The 21,829-nt window shown below is 42.0% G+C and overlaps 1 protein-coding gene across 1 annotated transcript in view; it reads right to left on the bottom strand.

Annotated features, from left to right (window-relative positions):
• MYO1E (myosin IE) overlaps window positions 1-21,829 on the bottom strand; it is a 220,568-nt gene that overhangs the window by 59,105 nt on the left and 139,634 nt on the right. Inside the window, exons 7-15 of the mRNA XM_061431138.1 lie at window positions 21,056-21,187; window positions 17,553-17,687; window positions 15,520-15,652; window positions 9,995-10,191; window positions 6,237-6,317; window positions 5,857-5,943; window positions 3,470-3,556; window positions 2,162-2,329; window positions 1,093-1,178 (exon numbers count right to left, since the gene is read on the bottom strand). Of these exons, the coding sequence (XP_061287122.1) occupies window positions 1,093-1,178; window positions 2,162-2,329; window positions 3,470-3,556; window positions 5,857-5,943; window positions 6,237-6,317; window positions 9,995-10,191; window positions 15,520-15,652; window positions 17,553-17,687; window positions 21,056-21,187 (1,106 nt within the window). The remainder of the gene's footprint in view (window positions 1-1,092; window positions 1,179-2,161; window positions 2,330-3,469; window positions 3,557-5,856; window positions 5,944-6,236; window positions 6,318-9,994; window positions 10,192-15,519; window positions 15,653-17,552; window positions 17,688-21,055; window positions 21,188-21,829) is intronic.

The raw sequence follows: 21,829 nt of genomic DNA, 5'->3' as shown, positions 1-21,829 counted from the left end.
AAAGCTGGTCCTGACTGCTCCAGCAGCTTGCAAGGGGGCGGGGGGACAGGGGTGTTGTGTGGTGTTCCCACTGCTTCTATGACCATAGCTTAGTCAAGGTCTGAGGAGTTAAAATGGATCTCTGAGTGTCCTTCCCTGAGTTCTTGAGCCATTTCTCAAGTGCTTCAGCAACTCCATTCACTTCAGTTCAGTTCAGTTCAGTCGCTCAGTCGTGTCCGACTCTTTGTGACCCCATGAATCGCAGCACGCCAGGCCTCCCTGTCCATCACCAACTCCCAGAGTTCACCCAGACTCATGTCCATCGAGTCAGTGATGCCATCCAGCCATCTCATCCTCTGTCATCCCCTTCTCCTCCTGCCCCCAATCCCTCCCAGCATCAGAGTCTTTTCCAATGAGTCAACTCTTCGCATGAGGTGGCCAAAGTACTGGAGTTTCAGCTTTAGCATCAGTCCTTCCAAAGAAATCCCAGGGCTGATCTCCTTCAGAATGGACTGGTTGCATCTCCTTGCAGTCCAAGGGACTCTCAAGAGTCTTCTCCAACACCACAGTTCAAAAGCATCAATTCTTTGGCGCTCAGCCTTCTTTACAGTCCAACTCTCACATCCATACATGACCACAGGAAAAACCATAGCCTTGACTAGATGGACCTTTGTTGGCAAAGTAATGTCTCTGCTTTTTAATATGCTACCTAGGTTGGTCATTAGCATTTTTAAAAACTGCGCAACTGAGAATTCTTAGCACGATATTCCAAGGGCAAAGTTTCACAGAACCAGACTATCCCACTCATACATTACATGGCTATCCCAACCAATCCCAGGATGGGCACTTCTTCTAGATGATACCATTGAACATGATGAAGCTGGAGACCCTGAAGGGCTTGCAGATGGCACTTAGAATGTGGGGTGGGATGTATTAAGGATAAGGGAGAGACTAAGATTGGGGGGATGACTATTTTAAGAAGTCAAATTGTCTAATGATAACTCAGACCTAACAGCACAAGGAAGCAAAATGCTGACATTTAAATGTCACAAGTTTGTCGTAATAATAAAAATCTGATCAAACCTCTGTGTCAGATAAGGCAAACACACTTACTGCTCACTGCTTTGCATAAGCTCGATCAGATCCATAAAAAGTACATCACGGTTCCGCTCACAAAAGCCATCCATGTCATAGGATACCTTGCCAAGAGTGGAAAGAAATCAAATTTTATCTTTTAAATATTTCATTGAACAAAACATCCAAGCCAGCATGGCTATCTTTCACGGAATATGTATATTTTCAGAGGTAACAAATGGGCTTTCATCCTGAAATGTCACATTAAAGCTGTGCGTGTTTTACCTGCTAGATGACTTAGCTGGTGATGGTCTGGAGATGCTGATTGCATACACGATCCAAAAGATACATCACCAGGCCCCCAGCTCTCACGATTACATAGTCCTTCTTCTACAGATATACGGGTGTGTAAATAATACACTGAATTCTTTCCCTAAATTTTAGCTAAGATGCAATAAAATGAAACTGTGCACACTAAACCACTGCAATGGGCCACGTCATCTGAGGCTTTCTGATTTCTCCTATGAATGGTGCTAGAGTTAGATCAATTTAGCTACAGCCTCATGCTCAAGGATCCTCCCTGGTTAACAAGAGATTAATTGGGATGAAGAGTGAGACCAGTGAATTTCCACAGTACTGTGAAGTCTCCAAATATCATGACCTCAGTTTACTTATCTGCATATCACCAGCACCCACACAAAGCCTGGTACTGCAGTAACGCACAGTACTCATGAATTTTATAAAAACAAATCCCTGGTCCTTATTTATACTCCCAAGGAAGATGCGCAAGTAAAAAAATGCAGGCTTGCATAAGAGGCAAGACGAAAGCTCATTCCTTCAGCAGTTAATATATATGCTGATTCATGCTTATGTTATATAAGGGTGATTCATGTTACAAAACACGCAGCAGTGTATACTATCTTTTGTTTGTCTCCAAATATTTCATAAGCCCCAAGTTGAATGAATGAATGATGGGTCAATAAAACAAAGCGAGGCAGATAAAACTATATGGACACTTTTCAGTTGCCTCAGGAGAAAATAGATTACAGACCCAAAGGCTTAATACAGGTCACGTCCTCTTTGTTGAACCCCTGCTCCCTGGCCATACCTTCCCAGCGTAATGGTGAATAATGAAGCCTTGGTTCCAGCTGTTGAAGTGCTCATGGTTCCCAATCTGCATCTGCAGTTTCTGGAGCAGTGTCTGGTCCGCCCCCTCACCCACTGCGTGCATCGTGGCACATACATCATCCAGAATGCTCATGATTCCAGGAGGGTTCTGATGGGACCAAGAAAGCATAGCTCCAATTCACTGACTGTTCTAAAACATACCATGTTCATTAGGTCTTTCCATAAGCAAGAAACAGCTCCCGAGACTTAAGATACCATCTTGGAAGTCAGTCTTTCCCTTAGAGGAAGGATGCTATTAATAATCCCAAATGGGAGCCACCTCTTAGATCTAACGATGGAACAAAGTCCATTTTCAAAAAGAAAAGTTCAACTTCCCGAGGTTCTATTCAAAGTCGTACACAGAAAGATCATTATCTGCTCACCCTTATTGTACTAGGTTGATTTTTAAAACTGAAGAAAACCATTTTTCTTTGACCCCAATTCATTTCTTAATGTTTGTTTTCAGCTTGTTGCCCATATAGACATGGATAATACAGTTACATACTGGATACATTCTATTATATACCACTTTTTCTGCATAGCACTAGTTTATAAATAATCCTCCCGTTTTACACAGTCTTTATACTGATTATTTTGATGGCTATATTTCCCTGCTCTTGTATGCTATAATTTATTTAAGGACCGAATTCTCTACGAATGTTTTCACCATTTCCAGTTTGGGACTTTTATAAAAAAACAAAATAGTACTGTACAAATGTGTCTATGCCCTTTTATTTTCTTTTGAATAATTTCTAGGGCTAAAGTCCTAGAAGTTGTATAAATGGTCTGGAAGGCAGGGCCAATTTTATATCTCTTCATACACTATGCCATCAACATAAGTGATAACTGTCTCCTCTTAAAATTCAGTAACGACTTCCCTTCATAAATTGACAATGTACTTATATACACATGTATATATTAACTGTAAGAATAAAACCCTGCTTTCACACATATACGTATAAGCAAAATAAATGTAATTGCTAAAACTCTCTGCATTGAGGATTTCCCTGGGGGTCCAGTGGCTAAGACTCCACACTCCCAATGCAGGGGGCCTGGGTTCAATCCCTGGTAAGGGAACTTGATCCCACATACCACAACAAAGACCAGGCACAGCCAAATAAGCAAACAAAAAAACTCTCTCTTCAATCAGCGCTCTCACTCTCTCTATTCTAATACAATGACAGAGAGAACAAAAACTCACTTAGTGTAAACCTTGAACAGTGAAGAGAGACACCAGACCGATACTTACAACTTTGTTTTCAATGAGGTCACATACGACTTTGTTATTAAAGTAATCAATGGGTGTCCATCTAATGCCTTCTTGCACATATTCTTCCTATAGGACAGAAAGCAGGAATTCTCATTATGACTCAGTAAAGACCAGCTAGAGTTCAGCACAGATGGATATCACAGGCACATAAATCATCAGGAAAGAAAAAGCTGGCTCCCTTCCATAAAAACTAGCAATACTAATATTTTCTAAGAGGAAGAGGAAAAGAGAATTTCATTGCTTGGTAATTTTTATGTTTGGTTAGAACCATATAAAATTGCTTCCATACAATTGTTTTTGACATACAAAGGTGGCAATTAAAAATGGCTTAACCCATAGGTCCAGTTATGAAATAATCTCTTTGAACTTAACATAGAACAGAAGTACAGATTAGCATCTAGGCACTTAAAAGGAAGGCCCCTCATTCAGGTCAGTTGCTAATTAAACATGATGAACGCCATCACGCTCTCCTGGTGTTCCTCGTTCCTCATCAATCTTGCTTTGTTAGCATCCTTTGCTGGCTCTCCCCTCTACCCCTGATCTTTATATGATGGGGGCTCTCAGGGCTCAATCTCCCAGCCTTGTTTTCTCAACCCTTATTCTCTAGGTAATTCCAATCAATTCCGTCACTTAAAATAATACCTATAGGCTAATGACACCTGAAAGTGTTTCTCTAGTCTAGACTGGCCCCCTGAGATCCAGAGTCACATATATTTCATATACTGGAATTTCCACTCAGAGGGATAACAGCCCTCTCGTATCTACCACATTCAGCAGTGCTCTGGCCCTACATCTCTCCACTGTCTCCAACCAACTGCTCTCCTCCTCATCTTACCATTCAGTAAACACTCTCCCCTGTCCTGTTATTCAAGCTGCAAAGGCAGGAATCATCTGCGACTCCTCTTTCCTCAGCTAATTACGTTGAGAGCAAGTCACACTGACTCATTCTACAAAATATATACCAAATCTGATCCCCTCTCATCACGTCCCCACCTCTCCTGCAGCCATCACTGTCTACGCCTCACCATTCTTGCTCAGTCTCCCCAGGAGTCTGGTTTTGAAACTTCTACTCTTGTTTGTCCTCCCCTGCCCCAGTCTGCCCTGTCTAAGTGCACAGAGTCAAAGCCAACTGGCCAAAAACAAATCAGATGGCATCACACTCTACTAAAAATCCTTCAGTGGCTTCTCATCATACTTCCTCTGAAGTCTTCGCCATGCCCTACCAAGTTCCTCTGTGACCCAACCTCTGCCTTCTCCCATCTCAGTCTCCACCATGTCCCCTCTTGGGGTTTGGCTCTAGCTACTCTGAGGAGTGGAAGAATTCCAGGGCAGAGTTTCCTAGGAAAACTATTGATCACTGGTGTTCCTAAGCAGACACATGAACACTTCCATGAATAAACATTCTTCAAACAGCCTTGGATGTGTGCAGTGGGTTGAATGTGTCCCCCAAGATTTTGTGTTCATCTAGAACCCCAAAATGTCCAGAAATAAGATATCTGGAGATATCCTAAGCTAAGAATCTATCCTAGCTAAGAATCTCATAATGAAATTATCGTGGATTTAGGGTGACCCCTAAATCCAAAGACTGGTGGCTTTGTAAGAGAAGAGAGAATGAGATTTGGACACAGGGAGAAAATGGACACATGGAGACACAGGCGGAGACTAAAGGCATGCTGCCCAAAGGCAAGGAATGCCAGGAGCACCTCGAGCTGCAACAGGCAAGGAAGAATTTCCCCTATAGTCTCTGGAAGGAGTGCTACCCTAGCAACATCTTGATTTTGAATTCTGGCCTCCTGGACTGGGAGAGAAAAAAATTTCCATTGTTTTAAGCTATCTGGTTGGTGGTACCTTATTATAGCAATCTAAGAAATCAAAAAACAGTAGGCACCAGAATAAAAGGGAATTTGCCCTGGACTTTCAGTAGGTAGTATAAACAAGACAAGTACCTTAAGTCCGAATTTAAATACCAGCTTTGTTAAAGACACATTTATTTTTATGTTAGATTGGGAGCAGAGCAAATCCGAGAAAACCAAGTTTTCCTTTGGAACACAGTATATTCCATAGGCAATTGGGGTTGGAATAGGTTTCCATTTGCACTTGGTCAGTGAGTCATAAAGTAGTAAAAACAACCAGTCATAAGTCCAACTTCACAGCATCATTTACTTACAGAGAAAGAAAATGTAGCAGATGGTGTTTATACTTCAGACTAAAATGTCACAGTGGCATATGGTTTTTCTGCCTGACTCTATTAAGTACATTTTCTAATAAAAAAAACAATAATCTGAACCTATTACCAAAAGAGAGACATCTATACCCTTCGAAACAAATTAGAAACAGAACAAGATGAAGGAAGAGGGACTGCTCACCTGTTCTGCCTTTAATGTGAGTTCAATAAAAATCTGCTGTAATTTTTCATTAACAAAATTGATACAAAACTGTTCAAAGCCATTTTTCTGAAGAAAAGAAAAAGACAAAGTGTTACTTTTATGTAGTTGTTTCTGCAAAATCATTTTAAAGTCACTTTTTGAGTGATTTAGTGAAAAGGCTTAACGGAAATGTTGGCAGCATCAGTAGAAACAGCATAGTTTATATTTAGGAGATACTAATTTAGTATAGGTACATGAAGAACTCAAAAAGGCAAAAGTGAGCCACAATGATTTTTTTTTTCATTGCCTAGAATTATTTCTTTCAAGCCAGGTAAAAAGCATTACCCTTCTTTGTCTTCAATTACTCAAGCTGGTCTTACCTGAAATATTTCAAAGCCATAGATGTCTAGGACGCCAATGTTGTATTCCTGGTGGTCCTTCTCCATTGCTTTGTTGATAGACTAGAAGAAAGTAACCAGCATGGTAATTAACTCCTTTCACATTCATATTAAAAATGGGCATGCATGGGGATAAGAAAAGCAGATACTACTGCCTATGGAAACAGAAGCAGACAAGAAGACAGATGAATTGCCCCTTAAAAAGGCCTCAATGCAATGTCAAGTTTGTGGGAAAACCACCAGAATCTTAAAAAAAAAAAAAAAAAGTAGCATGGTAGAAAAAAAAAGTTTGCTTCATGATGAAAACCATTCATTTCTGGCAGAACTAGTTTTTCTCAGGAAGTCTTGAGAATTAGAAGAAAATATCTTGGATGAGTGAAGTAAAACCTGTTTCACAAAAAGAACCAATACTGCAGAATTTGTAAATCTTCTTTCCATTAACCCCATCCAGTATAGTACAGGCATACATAAGAGATACCGTGGGTTTGTTCCAGACCACTGCAATACAGCAAATACCACAAAAAGGGAGGCACCCCCCTTTTTTGTTTCCCAGTGCATATAAAAGACGCTTATACTACACTGTATGTAGTTTATTAAGTGCAGTCTTTTAAGTAGCATTACATATAAAAGAATGTACATACTTTAATTAAAAATTACTTTATTGGTAAAAAAAAAAAGTTAGCACCTGAGCCTTCAGCAAGTCATAGTAGTAACATCAAAGATCACTGATCACAGAGCACCATCACAAATATAATAATGAAAAAGTTTGAAATATTGCCAGAATTACTGAGATGTGACAGAGACATGAAATGAACAAATCTCAGAAAAATGGCTCTGATAGGTTTGTTCAACAGAGTTGCCACAAACCTTCAATTTGTAAAAAAAAAAAGCACAATAAAACAAGGTACGCCCTGTAGTCAATTAATGATCATCTAACATAATATGGCAGGAATGTCAACAAGACAGTCTTTATTCTCAGAGGCAACTTTGGACAATAATGCCATTAGTTACTACTAAAGTGACGGTAATGAAAAGCAACTTTACATGGATTCAACATTCACCAGGCTTTGGGAAGGGCTTCCCAAGTTTTGTTTCATTTAGTTCTCGCTACAATCCTCTTAATGACACTGATAACATCATAATGTATAAACCCACACGGGATAAGAGGAAGGGTCTGGAATTGAACTTAAGTAGTATGATGATTATATCTGTGTTCTTGACCACTGTGAAAAGAGATTTGTAATCAATGAAACAGATAATGATAGGAGGGGGGGTGTAGGTTAGAGGGGGTTGGTCAGGCCTGCAGGGGCGGGAGGAATGTAAGAGAAAAATTCCTGGGGGTTGAGAATAACTAGAGGAATTTTTAAGTACCAGAGTTGTTTTCCAGGCAAAGAAAATGACAATCACCTTTTATCAGCCAACAGGTAATGATGGATAGCACTTAGCCCAGCACCTGGCAAGGAGTCAGGGCTTAATAAATGTCAGCTCCAATTAGCATCACTTACACAGGGCATCTGCCCCATTACACCACAATCAAGGGAGGACAGAAAGGAAATAAAGTGGGAAGGCCAGCACTGGAAGGTTCACTGAACAGAGACAAGAGATGTAGGTTTTAATCCCAGTTTGGCACAACCCTCCTGCTGAATGGCCTTGGGTGAAATCACCAATACTCGGGGCTAAGATTCCCTTGTCAATATAATGACGGGCCTGGACAAGTTAAAAGCATGACTAATGTTTTGTACAACCCTGACCTTCCTAAGCAATCTTACCATTAATATAACCATAAGAAGTACACAGAATATTTACCCTATCCTGCTCTGATCTACTCAACCCTAAACACACAGAGAAGGCAATGGCACCCCACTCCAGTACTCTTGCCTGGAAAATCTCATGGACGGAGGAGCCTGGTAGGCTGCAGTCCATGGGGTCGCTAAGAGTTGGACACGACTGAGTGACTTCACTTTCACTTTTCACTTTCATGCACTGGAGAAGGAAATGGCAACCCACTCCAGTGTTCTTGCCTGGAGAATTCCAGGGACGGTGGAGCCTGATGGGCTGCCGTCTATGGGGTCGCACAGAGTTGGACACGACTGAAGTGACTTAGCAGTAGCAGCAGCAGCAAACACACCCAACAATACTTTAAGCCTTATAGATGCTGCCTGGAGTGAAACACAGACTTTCTAGATCTAATGGCCAGCCTATTGTCCCCTGACTGGGATTCCCCTGGGGTTCTTTCTGGCTGGAATATATAAAAGGTAGAGGAGTAAAATAGCTGGAGCTCTGCCAAACTGAAACTTAAAACTGAAGTCACTCAGTCGTGTCTGATTTTTTGCGACCCCGTGGACTGTAGCCTACCAGGCTTCTCTGTCCATGGGATTCTCCAGGCAAGAATACTGGAGTGGGTTGCCACTTCCTTCTCCAAGGGATCTTCCCGACCCAGGGATCGAACTTAGGTCTCCTGCATTGCAGGCAGATGCTTTAACCTCGGAGCCACCAGGGAAGCCCAAATTACCTGGGTTTAATTCCTAGGTTTATCACTTAATAGTGGTGTGACCTTGGGGAAGTTCCTGAACCTCTCTGTGCCTCAGAGTTAGCTTATATGTTTAATAGAGATAATAATACCTAAGTCACAGAGTTATTGTAAGAATTATTCTTTTTCTAAAAGACTTAGACCAGTATCTGGCATTTAGTAAGTGCTATCTAAGTGCTTGCTATTATTATTCTAACCATTTACAAGCTACAGGGATTAACACAGACTGTCACTGGCAGTGACAGTGCTGAGAGACTAATTTTCAGAATCTATAAGTTATATACATATATAAATATGCATGTATATGCATATTTAGATGTAATATCTGTATGGTTACACCATTATTTTAAAAGTCTGTGGTAGTTCAAAAAATATATCCAAAAAGTCTTTGACATTCTTCTCCCCCCAAAATTGGAAATTAAATCCTCTGCTCTTAACTGTGGGCTGTCCTTAGTGACTTGTTTCTAATGAACAGAAGCTGACAGAGTGGCAATATTTGAGGCCAAGACTAGGACATCAAAATCTTTGCAGCTTCTTCCTTGCTCTTTCTCTTACTCAGTCTAGGGGAAATCAACTGCCATGTTGTGAGGATATTCAAGCAGCTCCAAAAAAGATGCCCATGTAGCAAGGAACTGAAGCATCCTGCCAACAGCCATATAAAGACGCCACCTTGGAACCAGATTCTCCAACCCTCGTCAAGCCTTGTAGTTCTTTTTTTTTTTTTTTTTTAAGCCTTGTAGTTCTAATCAGCATCTTTTTGCTCCCTCATCCCTGAGTCAGAACCACCAAACTAAATCACCTCCAAACAGCTGACCCATAGAAACTGTGAAAAAATAAATGCTTACTATTTTAAGCCACTAAGTTTTGGGTTAATTTGTAACATAACAATAGATGACAAATACAAAATTCCAAACCGTTAAGCTGAAAGATTTACGACAGTGGGCCTCCTCTTTTTCTGGTCTGTAGTTCTGGCTTTACTAAATATTTGGTCCACAAGCAGCTGTTACCATATTAGAGTTTTGCTGGACAATACTAGAAGTAAAAGTGGAAAAGTAAAAAATGGTTCCAGTGTGAGGATAAAACATGGAGGAGTGAAGTGATGATCACATAAGGAATGAGCCAAAACGTGAAAACAAAGCTCTGAGATGTTTTACTCTTTACATGACATCAGAATATGAAGCCCCGACAATGTCAATCTGTGTTTACTTACATCTACCAAGAAATCAAAGACCCGGGAATGCAGGGCCTTGGCAAGTGCGTCCCTGGTGTAACAGGCTTGCTCTACGTTGAGGGTCACGTTGATAGACTCCGACTTGCCTCCCCACTTGCTGTCCATCTGCCGGCTTGTGAGCTTTTCTTTCAACCGGTCCTGGTTGATCCCCAGGAGATAGGCAGGAAAAGCCAAAACTATACAAAACAAAACAAAACATGACTGTCTTTCAGATTTTTAACAATTCCTCTCACAAATACACAAAGACATGTGTGTGTACACATGCAAGATACCAACCACCATGAGCCTCCAAGATCCTTCACTGTAATGAAGACTGCTTATCAGAAACCTCACACACATCCATCCACTTTAATTTTCCCCAATTTTTCTATTACATGAGTCAATTCCTATGACGACCAAGACTTTCAATTATACAAATCAGTGATCCAAGAAGGGTGGCAAATCAATCCCCCCTACTGAGATCACAGCCAAATGCCTCAAATGGACATCTTTCCAAGTCTGCAGCAAGACAGCCTGGAAGGAACTAAATGAAGCAACATTTTTTTTGGCTCCAAATACTGTTTTTCTTCCTTTTTGGTACAGTGTTTTCATAGAATCATCATTCCCAGCTTGAAGCACCTGATATCATCAAACTTATAATGATAACAAATCACATAGTTATTGAGTAAGTACTCAATACCATGTGTTGGGGTACTAAAGACAGAGGACAGAATATAAAATACTTAAGAAATCTTGAAGACAATTTAGATGGGGCAAAGATAGTTTACTAAATAAAGAAGCCTACAAAAAGCTGAGTATGTGACAGGGACAGACAATAAAGTCCTGGAGGAACTTAGGACAGTGAGAGATTACTGTTTGCTGGGGTGGTCAAGGAAGATGTGGGATTTGGTGGGGGGAAGGGGAGGGGCTAAAAGGCTGAACAGAGTGTGTACAAATGCAGAGGAAGAAAGAAGAGGGAGAGAGGGGAGTGGGCTGTGCAAAGCCAAGGACGCTGGGTAGGGCAGACACAGCTGAGGTGAGCGCTGGCTGAGATGAAGGCCAAGGAAGGCGATCAGAAGATTAGGATAAATTCTAATGGTGGAGTTGAATGGTAGGGGATATTTGGTCTGGAGTCAAAGGGGGCTGGATGGCTTCTAGAGACAGATGTTACCAGATCTCCCTGGGGCACTATACAAGCAATGGAGGGGATTGTAGTAGTCACATCACAGATTAAACACCCCACACTAAGGACATGCAGTTGGCACAGCTTGTGGTCTTCAGATAGAAAAGGTGAGGTTCTCAGGGCTCAGCAAATTGTTTCAAGAGGGGGCCCAGGATACAAACAGGTTTTCTTGACTTTTTGGTCAAAATACTCTAATATGAATAAATGACAAGCATGAGATCCCTGGACACGAAAGAATGCTCAGATTTTTTTCCAGTATGAATGAAAGATTTTTATGAACACAAATCAAAATTCTCGACTTGGATATGACTTCTCTTTTCTGCATAAAGTTTTGCCAAAATTCTCTGATAAAGGGACTTTTATTAAAGACCTTATGATAATGCTCAAAAATCATAAAGCTCCCAATAAAGATAACCTGTTTGAATTTCACAGATGGCAATGGAATGTAACAGGCTAACATTTCTCAGTATATATCTTCCAATGAGATGAAGTCAGTGAAAGCATTTTGAAAAAGGGCAATGCCAGAACAAGGTATTTATCATCTATGTGACTGTTCCATAGAAATGCTCTGACAGGGAGGGGCTTCATTTTTCAAAGGGCATGTGAACAAAATTAAACACACTAATTTGCCAATGGCCAGTTTCTTTTAAGTTTAGTTTCACCACACATATGTTTAGGAATCTGGATGTGTCTTCTGCCAAAATGAAAATTACCTTGCACAGAACAAGGACATAAGATGCCTGTAAATCACATGTGCAGCTTTGCGTGAGAATCAAAAGACACTCACCAAAGTGTCTGACACCGAGAAGACCTTCATTAAGGAGAAACTACAGTGTTGATTATTATCACTCTCACCAGGAAGACAGCATGTAGATGAACATGGGCTTCTCCCAAGTCCCCAGCCATGCTAAACTAGGGACACAGTTAAAATGGTTGGTAGCAATGTTTCTGGCATTACCATTATGGCCACAGCTAAAGAAATAAAACAATATGGCAAAAGTCCCTGGGTCCTTGAGATGAAATCGACAAGACTGACAAGGAAACAATATCCTTCCAGGCCTCCTATCTCTTAAGTAGAAGAGGGCAAAAGTGAAGGGCCCCAGGCACTCGAAAAACAAGGCAGGGAGTTTTGGCCAAGAATCAGAGTCACAAGCTTAGGGAAACAGCTAAGACGTCTAGAGAGGAAATCTAGTACTTGCTTTTCCAAAAAATCCATGCCATGTTTTTTAAGTACAGTGTCTTCTTCAATGGCTGCCCTGGTGCTAAAACTGTAGGGCTGCTCACATTGACTTGACTCCAGCTGTGAATTTCTATGAAGGTGTATGCAAGAATGGCTGGATAGGAGCGGCAGTTTAGAAGTTCAGAGGCTGGGGGAATGGGTGGGGAAGGAGAGAGCAAGGAGAAAGCACTGATTAATTTTAAAAATGCTGATGTAACTCTGGTAGAGTTAAACAGAATTATGCAGGGCATAAAAGAGCCCACTAGAAAAGAATGTTTTAGCACATTTTGATAATGAGGACAGATTTCTACTACTGCATTCAAGTGTAAAGCAAAGTCGGATTGAATTTTTCCATTTAAGCATAGGGAATATAGAGAAACCAAAAAGATGTAACAAAACAAAACTCCCTGTTACAAATTTAAAAGAAATGGCAAAGTAAATGTGGTTTATCCATCTTGGGTGTTGAGCTTCTATGCTTTCTACCCACTCATAACAAGGCAAAGAAGGAGCTCTCACTTCACTCCTGTGGTTACTTAAGGAGTATTTTTATTTCCTTCAACAAAGTTCTGAAGCTAATTTATATTTAATATTCTGCTTTAGTAGACCAGTTGTGATCAAAGTCTTAACAATTTTTTTTTTCTACAATAGCTAGGAAAAGTCTGCTTTCTTCCTTTATAAAAACATTGGCTAAGCCTTCCCTCTATAAATGTATTCCATATATTAAAGTCAAATATGAGAACGATAACACAAACCAGGTTATCCATTTTAAGTAATTGGAAGAGTAACAGGAAACCATCTTTATGTCCATCAACAGATGATTGGCTCAACAAACTAAAGCACAGTCAGGCAGTGAAATGCTAATGCAGCTTTGAGAAGGATGGGGTTTCCTCATTTTCAGCAATGTGGATGGACCTGGAGACTGTCATACTGTGTGAAATAAGTCAGCCAGAGAAAGACAAATATATGATATTGCTTGTATATGGAATCTTAAAAAAAGGGTACAAATTACAAAATTAGAAACAGAGTTACAGAGGACAAACTTACGGTCACCAGGGAATAGAGAGGGGGAGAGATCAACTGGGAGACTGGGATGGACATATACACACTACTACACGGACAGAACCAACCAGAACCCACGTGTAGCACAGGGAACTCCACTCTGTAATGACCTGTACTGGAAAGGAATCTAAAAAAGAGTGGATATATGTATATGCACACCTGACTCACTTCGCGGTACACTTGAAACTAACACATTGTAAATCAACTATGAAACAAAATAAAAAAAAATTTTTTTAAATGAAGCTTCTTAATGAATTGCTATAGAATAATCTCCAAGGGACAATGTGGAATGAAAAATCAACTGTAGAGTATGTTATAAACTCCAACTAATGTAGAATAGTAGGGAAAAAAAGAAGAGATATGAGTAGTTTCTTAGGAACACACTGTTCCCCTGAAAGGAATACAAGAGATTGGAAACAGTGGTTCCTACTACAGAGGGGAATAGTGAAAGTGAAATTCGTTCAGTTGTGTCTGACTCTTTTTGACCCCATAGACTACATAGTCCATGGAATTCTCCAGGCCAGAATACTGGAGTGGGTAGCCTTTCCCCTCTCCAGGGGATCTTCCCAACCCAGTGATTGAACCCAGGTCTTCCGCACTGCAGGCGGATTCTGACTAGCAAATGAGTAGATGTGAGAACTGTGATCGTGTACTACCCTGAACCAGTTAGGTATTACCAACTGGAAGAAAACAATACGACTGGGAGAAGGACCTATTTCTCTGTTAAAGCTCTTTGGCTTCAAGCATAGCCCTTTTCTGATGGAGACAGCCCCACACCACTTTCAATCAGGGGATCTCATGACAGTTGCCAATCCTGGGTTTTACCCAGTTGGCTGAGGAGGCTTCTTGGCTCAAGCATCCAGGAAAATACTTGCTGTGTCAAAGCCATGACCTTTTCCTCCAGCCTAAAGGGTCAGTAAAGGATTGTACCATTGAAGAAAGCAAGAGAATTCCAGTGTACGTCTACAGAAACTGTCAAGAAATCAGAAAGGTCAGTGTTGAAAGGCAAGTGTTCACGACCCTCCTGGACACATACATGCATTTGTTAAATGTGAAGGATAAAGCACATAAAGTATGAAAACACATTATTATTGGTTGTGCTTCTAGACTTCATGGATACCCTGTGCATTTATTGTTTTCCACCCCACTCCCTTCCCTGGTAAACACAATTCATGTTTCTCCTTATCAGACAGACATCTAAAGTTAGCAGAACTTCCCTCTTTTATCACCAAAGAGAACAAAAATATAAAAAAAGAACCTTATTTGGAATGGAAAGAGCCTCACTGCACTGTCAGCAATGAGTAGGATACTATTTATTACTGGGCATCTAAATTTGTCATCTTGGAAGAATGCTGAGAAAGGAGGAAACATCTTCCTGGGTGGTTGAAGGATGTGTGGGTTCTGAGAGCAGCCTGGAAAGCTGACCGATGACAAACAGGCTGAAGTCACATGCCACAGCGGCTGTAGCACCACGGTGTTCACAGAACCAGTAGTGCGCCTCGGCAGGCAGCACCGGATTCCTTCTCAAAGGGTAGAAGCGACCATTCAGGTCTTCTGACGGCTACAGAGGGGCCATTAAAGACATCAGCAGCAAGATCAACACAACAGTGTCCATTTTTTTCCCCCTTGTTTTCAGAAACCCAGTCTAATCCAACCCACGGGGCAACTTACGAACCTGTGAGCTATCCATATTTACTTACATCCTGAGAGAAACTTCAGGTGAATATCAACCCTAAAGATCCGTTATAGAAAAGATTTGTAGTAGGAGACAATTCTAATTCTCATTAAAGTATAGCTTGATTTTTAAACCTACATGTACAATTCTGCCAGGTTTCCCCAAGGTTAAAGATAAACCAGCACAGCTTCATCAGGGTCCCTAGTGTGGGTGCAGAGAAGAGGCACAGACTCTCATGAGACCTTTCAGTTCTGCCCCAGCAAGATACGCCAGTCTTCTCAGCCTCTCTTCCCCCCAAAAACCCAAAGCACAGGAAAGTGGTGAGTTCTTCTGATTGGAACTAAACACTGTATCCCCTCATTTGGCAACCGTGTGCCCAAACCACTCACACTCTTCACTCTCCACGGCTGCGTAATTGCCAACTTCCTTGAAGCTGATGTTTCCCAGGTGGAGAATCCCCGCCACTATCTGTAGTACCAGCGCCTGCTCCTCCGCAAAGATCCCAATCACGTTCATGGCGTGCTGGAAGAGGGGAGAGAAACGACCCAGACAAGTCAGTCACTAGCTATGGAAGCACATCAGAAAGAAACCAAAGCTTGGATGGGGTTGTGCAGTTACACATGGCTTAGTCCGTGATGGCAGCTGGAAGTCACCATAAGACATTTTCACTGGCCAATGCCCTCTCACACATTCAAGTCTCAACACGGTGCTGGAAAGGCAGTTCAGTCTTGAAATTTCTTTTTTGTGGTTTGGTCATTCAGTCATGCCCAACTCTTCTGTGACTCCATGGACTGTAACCCACCAGGCTCCTCAGTCCCTGGGATTCTCTAGGCAGGAATACTGGAGTGGGTTGCCATTTCCTTCTCCAGGGGATTTTCCCGACCCAGGGATTGAACCCACGTCTTCTGCACTGCAGGCAGATTCTTTATCACTGAGCCACAGGGGAGCCCATGTAATCGTCTAGAAATACATGCGAGAAGGCTCTGGAGGAAAGATATTCAGATGCAGAGGCAGCTGCCTAGTCAACAAGTCTGTTCTTATCTCTTAATTTTCTCCTTGTTGCCACCGTCTCCCTCTAAGGGCACCAGTCTGCTTTCCAGCCACTCCAAACTCTCACAGACTTTTCTCTTCATTGGGAGGGCTGAGAATAAATTGTACTTGCAAAAGGATCTTGAAAAATTCCAGGAAAACCAAATAAAAGAATCATTATAAGAGCTTTGTTTCTGAGATCCATTAAATTAAAATAAAAGGAGATGACAGGCCTGAGTCTTAGATACCTGTATCTTAAGGGGGCTCTTTTCTAAGACCGCTGCAGGCCTGTCTGCAAGTTCTCTCCCACCTCCCGAGGCCACGTGGCCCCTTGATGCCACATTCTTTCCGGACACCTGGGACACAGTCTGCCCCTTTCAAGCACAAATGCCAGCCCCCTTGCCACCTGAAACTGTACCTCCAATTGCCCATTCAGTTTTCCCACTTGGTTTTGGATCCAGGCTGAGGCATGAGCCAGGCTGGTATCTGACTTAAAGGGCAGTGGTGATGCAGCTCCTTGAGGCTAAATGGGTGAGTAGTCCACCTCTAGAAGGCTCTATTTTTTATTTTTAAAATTTCTTTTGACAACACCACACGGCATGTGAGCTCTTCGTTCCCTGACCAGGTTTTAAACATGTGCCCCCTGCAGTGGAAGCATGGAGTCTTAACCACTGGACCACGAGGGAAGTCTCCAGAAAGTTCTAGATTGACTGAGTTAGTAAGTTGTTTCCCAAGGATGTGAACCTTCAATAATCTACCTGAATTCAGTGTGTACCATAACGTACACACAGTGTGAAAAGAATGGAGTAAGGCTTGCCCTCTGACCTGTAAATACTGAGGTGGAGATGAGACTGAAGGTGTTCTAAGATTCCTAAACCTGATTTTTTTTTTTTTAAATATTTATTTGGCTGTATCGGGTCTTAGTTGTGGCATGTGGGATGTAGTTCCCTGACCAGGGATTGAACCTGGGCTTCCTGCATTGGGTGCCTGGAGTTTTAGCCACTGGACAACAAGGGAAGTCCCTTTAAACCTGATTAAGATAATAATTTTTGGTTTGTTTTTGTAAGGAAACAGCTCAACAACTCTAAGCTTTCGGCAAACAGGTATGGTAAATGCATTACTGAAACTAGTTTTTATGTGAATCAGAACACCTAGAGAGGGGAAATGATGAACTTTTTTATTACCCATGTTTAATCATTAAGTGCTCCTCTGGCAACTGGGCCGATGGCTATTTAAGGGTGTTTACACCTGTGTTTTAAGAAATGGAGGGCTTCCAGCAGAAAGAGGTGATATTTCAGGCTGCTCTTTGCTTTGTTCACCTCCCCTGCCCTTTCTGCCATAGACAACGCCTGGTCTAGATGTCAGATCATGCCTGGCCTGTACCAGCACTTACCAGAGTTTCCTGAAAATCCTTCTTGTCATCGATGCCATCCACTGTGTAAGACCCCGAGAGGCTCAGGTAGTAATAATAGTCCATGGTGGTGATGCCCAGGCCATGCTTCTGCTCTGGGGAGGCGCCCTCAATGAGCTGGAGCAAGAGAAAGTGGCATGTGTGTGGTGGAGCCTATGGATCAGGCAAAGGTACCACATGGGTCCCACTACCACCCACCACCCCTGGAGTCAGGTGATCAGACCTTCTACCCCTGATTCCTAAATGGATGGAAGCTTCTGGTCTCAAAAATACGAAGGGGCTTCAGAATATCTGCTCTCTGTGTAGTAGCCCCAAATCATCTTTGCAAATTCTAGTTCTTAAGTCTGATTAGACCTGCAAGGGCTGAGAATTTTCCCTTATCTGATACATCAAACTGTGCAGTTATACTGGTGAGATCCCTTGGAACAGTGGAAAGCAAGCCAGATTATCACTACTTTGTTCCTGCTCAACTTGCACATGGCTCTTTTTTTACTTTTGGTGGAGTCAAACCCTTATTTTTTATTTTCTTAATCGGAATATATTTATTTTACAACCTTATGTCAGCTTTTGCTGTACAACAATGTGAGTCAATGCACAAGCCTTTGTAAAGGGCAGCTGGACTCTCCATGCTTCTCACAGCACGGTGCATATTCATGTACAGCCTCAGGTCCCCCATGCTGGTGTCCTGTCCCTTGGCTTTCTGTTCTATCTCTGGTATCTACCTTAGTTCTGAGCAAGCATCCTATAGATGTGCGAGAAAATGTTCAACAATCCATTCTCTCTCTTTTCCTGGCTATGCTATGTGGGTCTCTCTAGTTGCAGCAAGTGCAGACCTACCATCTGGCTGTGGTGCCTGGGCTTCTCATTGTGGTGATTTCTCCTGTTGCAGAGCATGGGCTCCGTGTTTGTGGCACCACGGGCCTGGCTGCCCCACAGCATGGGGAATCCTCCTGGACCAGGGATCAAACCTGTGTTCCCTGCACGGGCACATGCATTCTTTACCACTGGACCACGAGGGAACTCCTGGACAATCCATTCTTGAGGTGGGGGTGGGGAATGAATGTGTAGCAACTGCTAACTTTGGTGGTGTAAATACTTCAAACTACCAAGAAATGCCACTGAAGGAAGAAATGCACAGAGTCCATGCAAGCCAGCGCCAGCCACCACTGGCCCCCACCCCCATCCACACTTCTTCATCTTGGTTTAGTTCCTCATGTCATCCCAGCTTCACACCCTTAAAACAGGGAACCTCATCTCCTTTATGGAGAAGTTCTTGGTCATCCTATTACATCAGGTTCCCTTAGTTTTCCCTCTATCTCCTTAAAATTTGTTTGTACCACTCTTCCTTTTTCTTTTGGTTTGGTTTGGTTTTTGCTAAGGAAGAACTTCTTCATCTCTGTCTCAGTCTTCTCCCCACCCACATCATGTACTCCCTTCACCTGAAGGTTCAAACATCCCTTTCTTTCTCTCCAACCTACAGTCACATGCTTCTTTGTCTTCTTTAGAAGCTTTTCCTTGACTCTGAAACCCTTCAAGCTACAGAATCTCCTTCCTCAACTGGTGTCTTCCTCCCCGTCACCATTCTGATGGAAAAGCCCTCATGGCTGCTTTCCAGTGGCTGAAGCCGCCAGGCCTTGCTTGGTCCCCAGGCCCTTGCCTCATGCTTCTCCCTCAAGCTCTGAATAAGTGATCCTGCCCTGCACCCCCAAGCTTCCCCTGGCTTTGATGACACTGCAGGATCTCTGACTACTTTCCTGGGTCCTCAATGCCTCCCTCATCCCACAGGTGGTCTCCAGGTCCCCAAGTCCTAAATGGGCATGGTTTTTCTCTCCACATTCACTCCCACAGGAGTCTCACCTATTTCACAGCTTCGACTATCACTTTTATGTCAGAATCTTAAACTCTGTCTTACCCTGAACTCATCACTTCCCCAGTCTCTAGGCTGGGGTTTTCCAACTTGTGGGCAGAGGATTCTGAAGGGGGGTAGGGCTGGCATTTAGAGTACAGCATCCGGGAAATAATTATGAACTTCTGTCCAGTGCTCAATAAATAATATAGTGTGTGTGAGACATAAAATTACTTTTCAAAGACCTGTACGTGGTGCTTTGATTAATACAATTAAAAGCATTACTGAATTGACAGAAGCTTTTGGTCATTTATAGATATTTTAAACCAATAGATTCTAACCAGAAGAATTGTTTGCCACCACCTAACATGTCTATGGAATTGAAAAGACTGAAATGGGAGCAATCAACATAGCTTATGCTATGCTATGCTAAGTCACTTCAGTCGTGTCTGACTCTGTGCGACCCCATAGATGGCAGCCCACCAGGCTCCCCTGTCCCTGGGATTCTCCAGGCAAGAACACTGCAGTGGGCTGCCATTTCCTTCTCCAATGCATGAAAGTGAAAAGTGAAAGTGAAGTCGCTCAGTCGTGTCCGACTCTTAGCGACCCCATGGACTGCAGCCTAACAGGCTCCTCCATCCATGGGATTTTCCAAGCAAGAGTACTGGAGTGGGGTGCCATTGCCTTCTCTGCAACATAGCTTAACTTCCTTCAAATTGAATCATCATCAAACTCTAACAAAAAATTAAAAAAAAAAAAAAAACACCGAAAAAACCTAACAGTTGCAGCCGATTCTTCAAAGAAAATCTAATGTGGGTCCCCAGTATATAAAGTAATAATACAAAAATCCATACGTTAAAAAAATTGTTTACGGTATCATTACACTTTCAAACACTTAAAAAACATTCAAAACAATTATATTCCAATAAAAATCAATAATCATTAAAAAATATTTAAAAAATAGTTGAAACAAATGATTGCTGAAGCCTGGAACATAATTTAAAAGCATCCGGCCGACTGCTCTAACCCCAAACTCTCCATGGCTTCTGAGAGCCTAAGCCAAAACTTTTTGACATGGCAAGAAGTACCTCAAGTCTTTTTTCAAGTCTTTCTTCCCACAGTTCACCTTTTGGAGACCTCTACCCTTGCAATCCGGCTGGAGCCTGGCTCATTCACTAGCTTACCTGTCCCCTGCCTCCATCTCTCCCATCTCCCCACCTCCCCATCCCTCCCTCCTTGCTTTGTTCAGACCATCTGACTCAACCTGAGTCAACCTCTCCTCCACACCATCTTCTGCCCCCTTAAAAGCTCTCCTTATTGTCCCAGCTATATCTCCCCTCGTGATCTCCTATTTAGCCAAGAATCAAACATCCCTACTTTTGTTCTGAAGTGCGTCAACACTTTATATTTTACTTTAGGGAAACTGTTGTCTTCTCACCCTAGCTAGACCTTATTCTGCCTGCAGGTAAGGGCATCCTCACAGTTCTTTCGCACATGACTTGCATATCCTGCATTAATAAAGACTCAAGGGCTGGCCAGACTAGACTATCTCACCCTGAGGACCTGAGTACCAAGAGAAGAACATTTTAAATGTGGAGAAGGAATAGAGAAGTAGGAAAGAAATAATATAAAGGAAAACCTGGTAAAATATGTGAAAACTCCGCTCGCCAGGGTTCCTCATCACCACCCTAGATTTTTCCAGAAGGAAGTTGGAGATCTTTCCACCATCTGGTTCCCCACCTGGACTGAACTGGATTTCAAAGTATTTTCCCTGCAAGAAAATTAGGGACTTCCTTTAATGGTCAGTGAACAAAAACATGATGTTCCAAACGGCTTGGGATACAGCATATAATTCAAGGAAATTCATTAATGAAAGATATGTTCTGAATTATTCCCAGTTCTGGTCTAGACTTCCTCACTGTTTCCTATCAGACAATAACCTGTGCCTTTGTCCAATCACACAATTCTGTATCATTCTAACCCGACTAAATATGGATACACTCACTATATTCCTTCCCCTTTTCCCTTAGTAGGAGCTTGTCTGCTAAACCAGAAGCTGTAAAGAATAGGACAGAAAAATCACATGGTCCCCTTGATCTAACAAGAGTGAACTCCGCCAGCCTCTTTCAAAGGAATCAAATTTTCCCTCTGAGAGACTTATTTTCATGGCTTTGAGCAAAAGCAATTTCTTTTTATCCCAGGAGCATCTAATATGCTAACATGAAATAAAAATACTTTTATAAGTTCTTTCCAGCTAGCTGAGGGTGTGGGGATTTTTGTCACTGTTGTTCTTGTTAACATTTCCTTTTAAATGACTGCTAATAGGGAACAAAAGAGAATAAAACCCTGGACTGTAGCTGCAAAGGTGTCCACATTTGTTAAGTAAATAATTTTTTTTAAACTACAATTTAGT

This window comes from Bos javanicus, chromosome 10, assembly GCF_032452875.1.
Source record: "Bos javanicus breed banteng chromosome 10, ARS-OSU_banteng_1.0, whole genome shotgun sequence".
In the NCBI taxonomy this organism is placed as follows: domain Eukaryota; kingdom Metazoa; phylum Chordata; class Mammalia; order Artiodactyla; family Bovidae; genus Bos; species Bos javanicus.
Note: the sequence above shows the minus strand (reverse complement) of the source record. Positions and strands in the feature narration are given on the sequence as shown.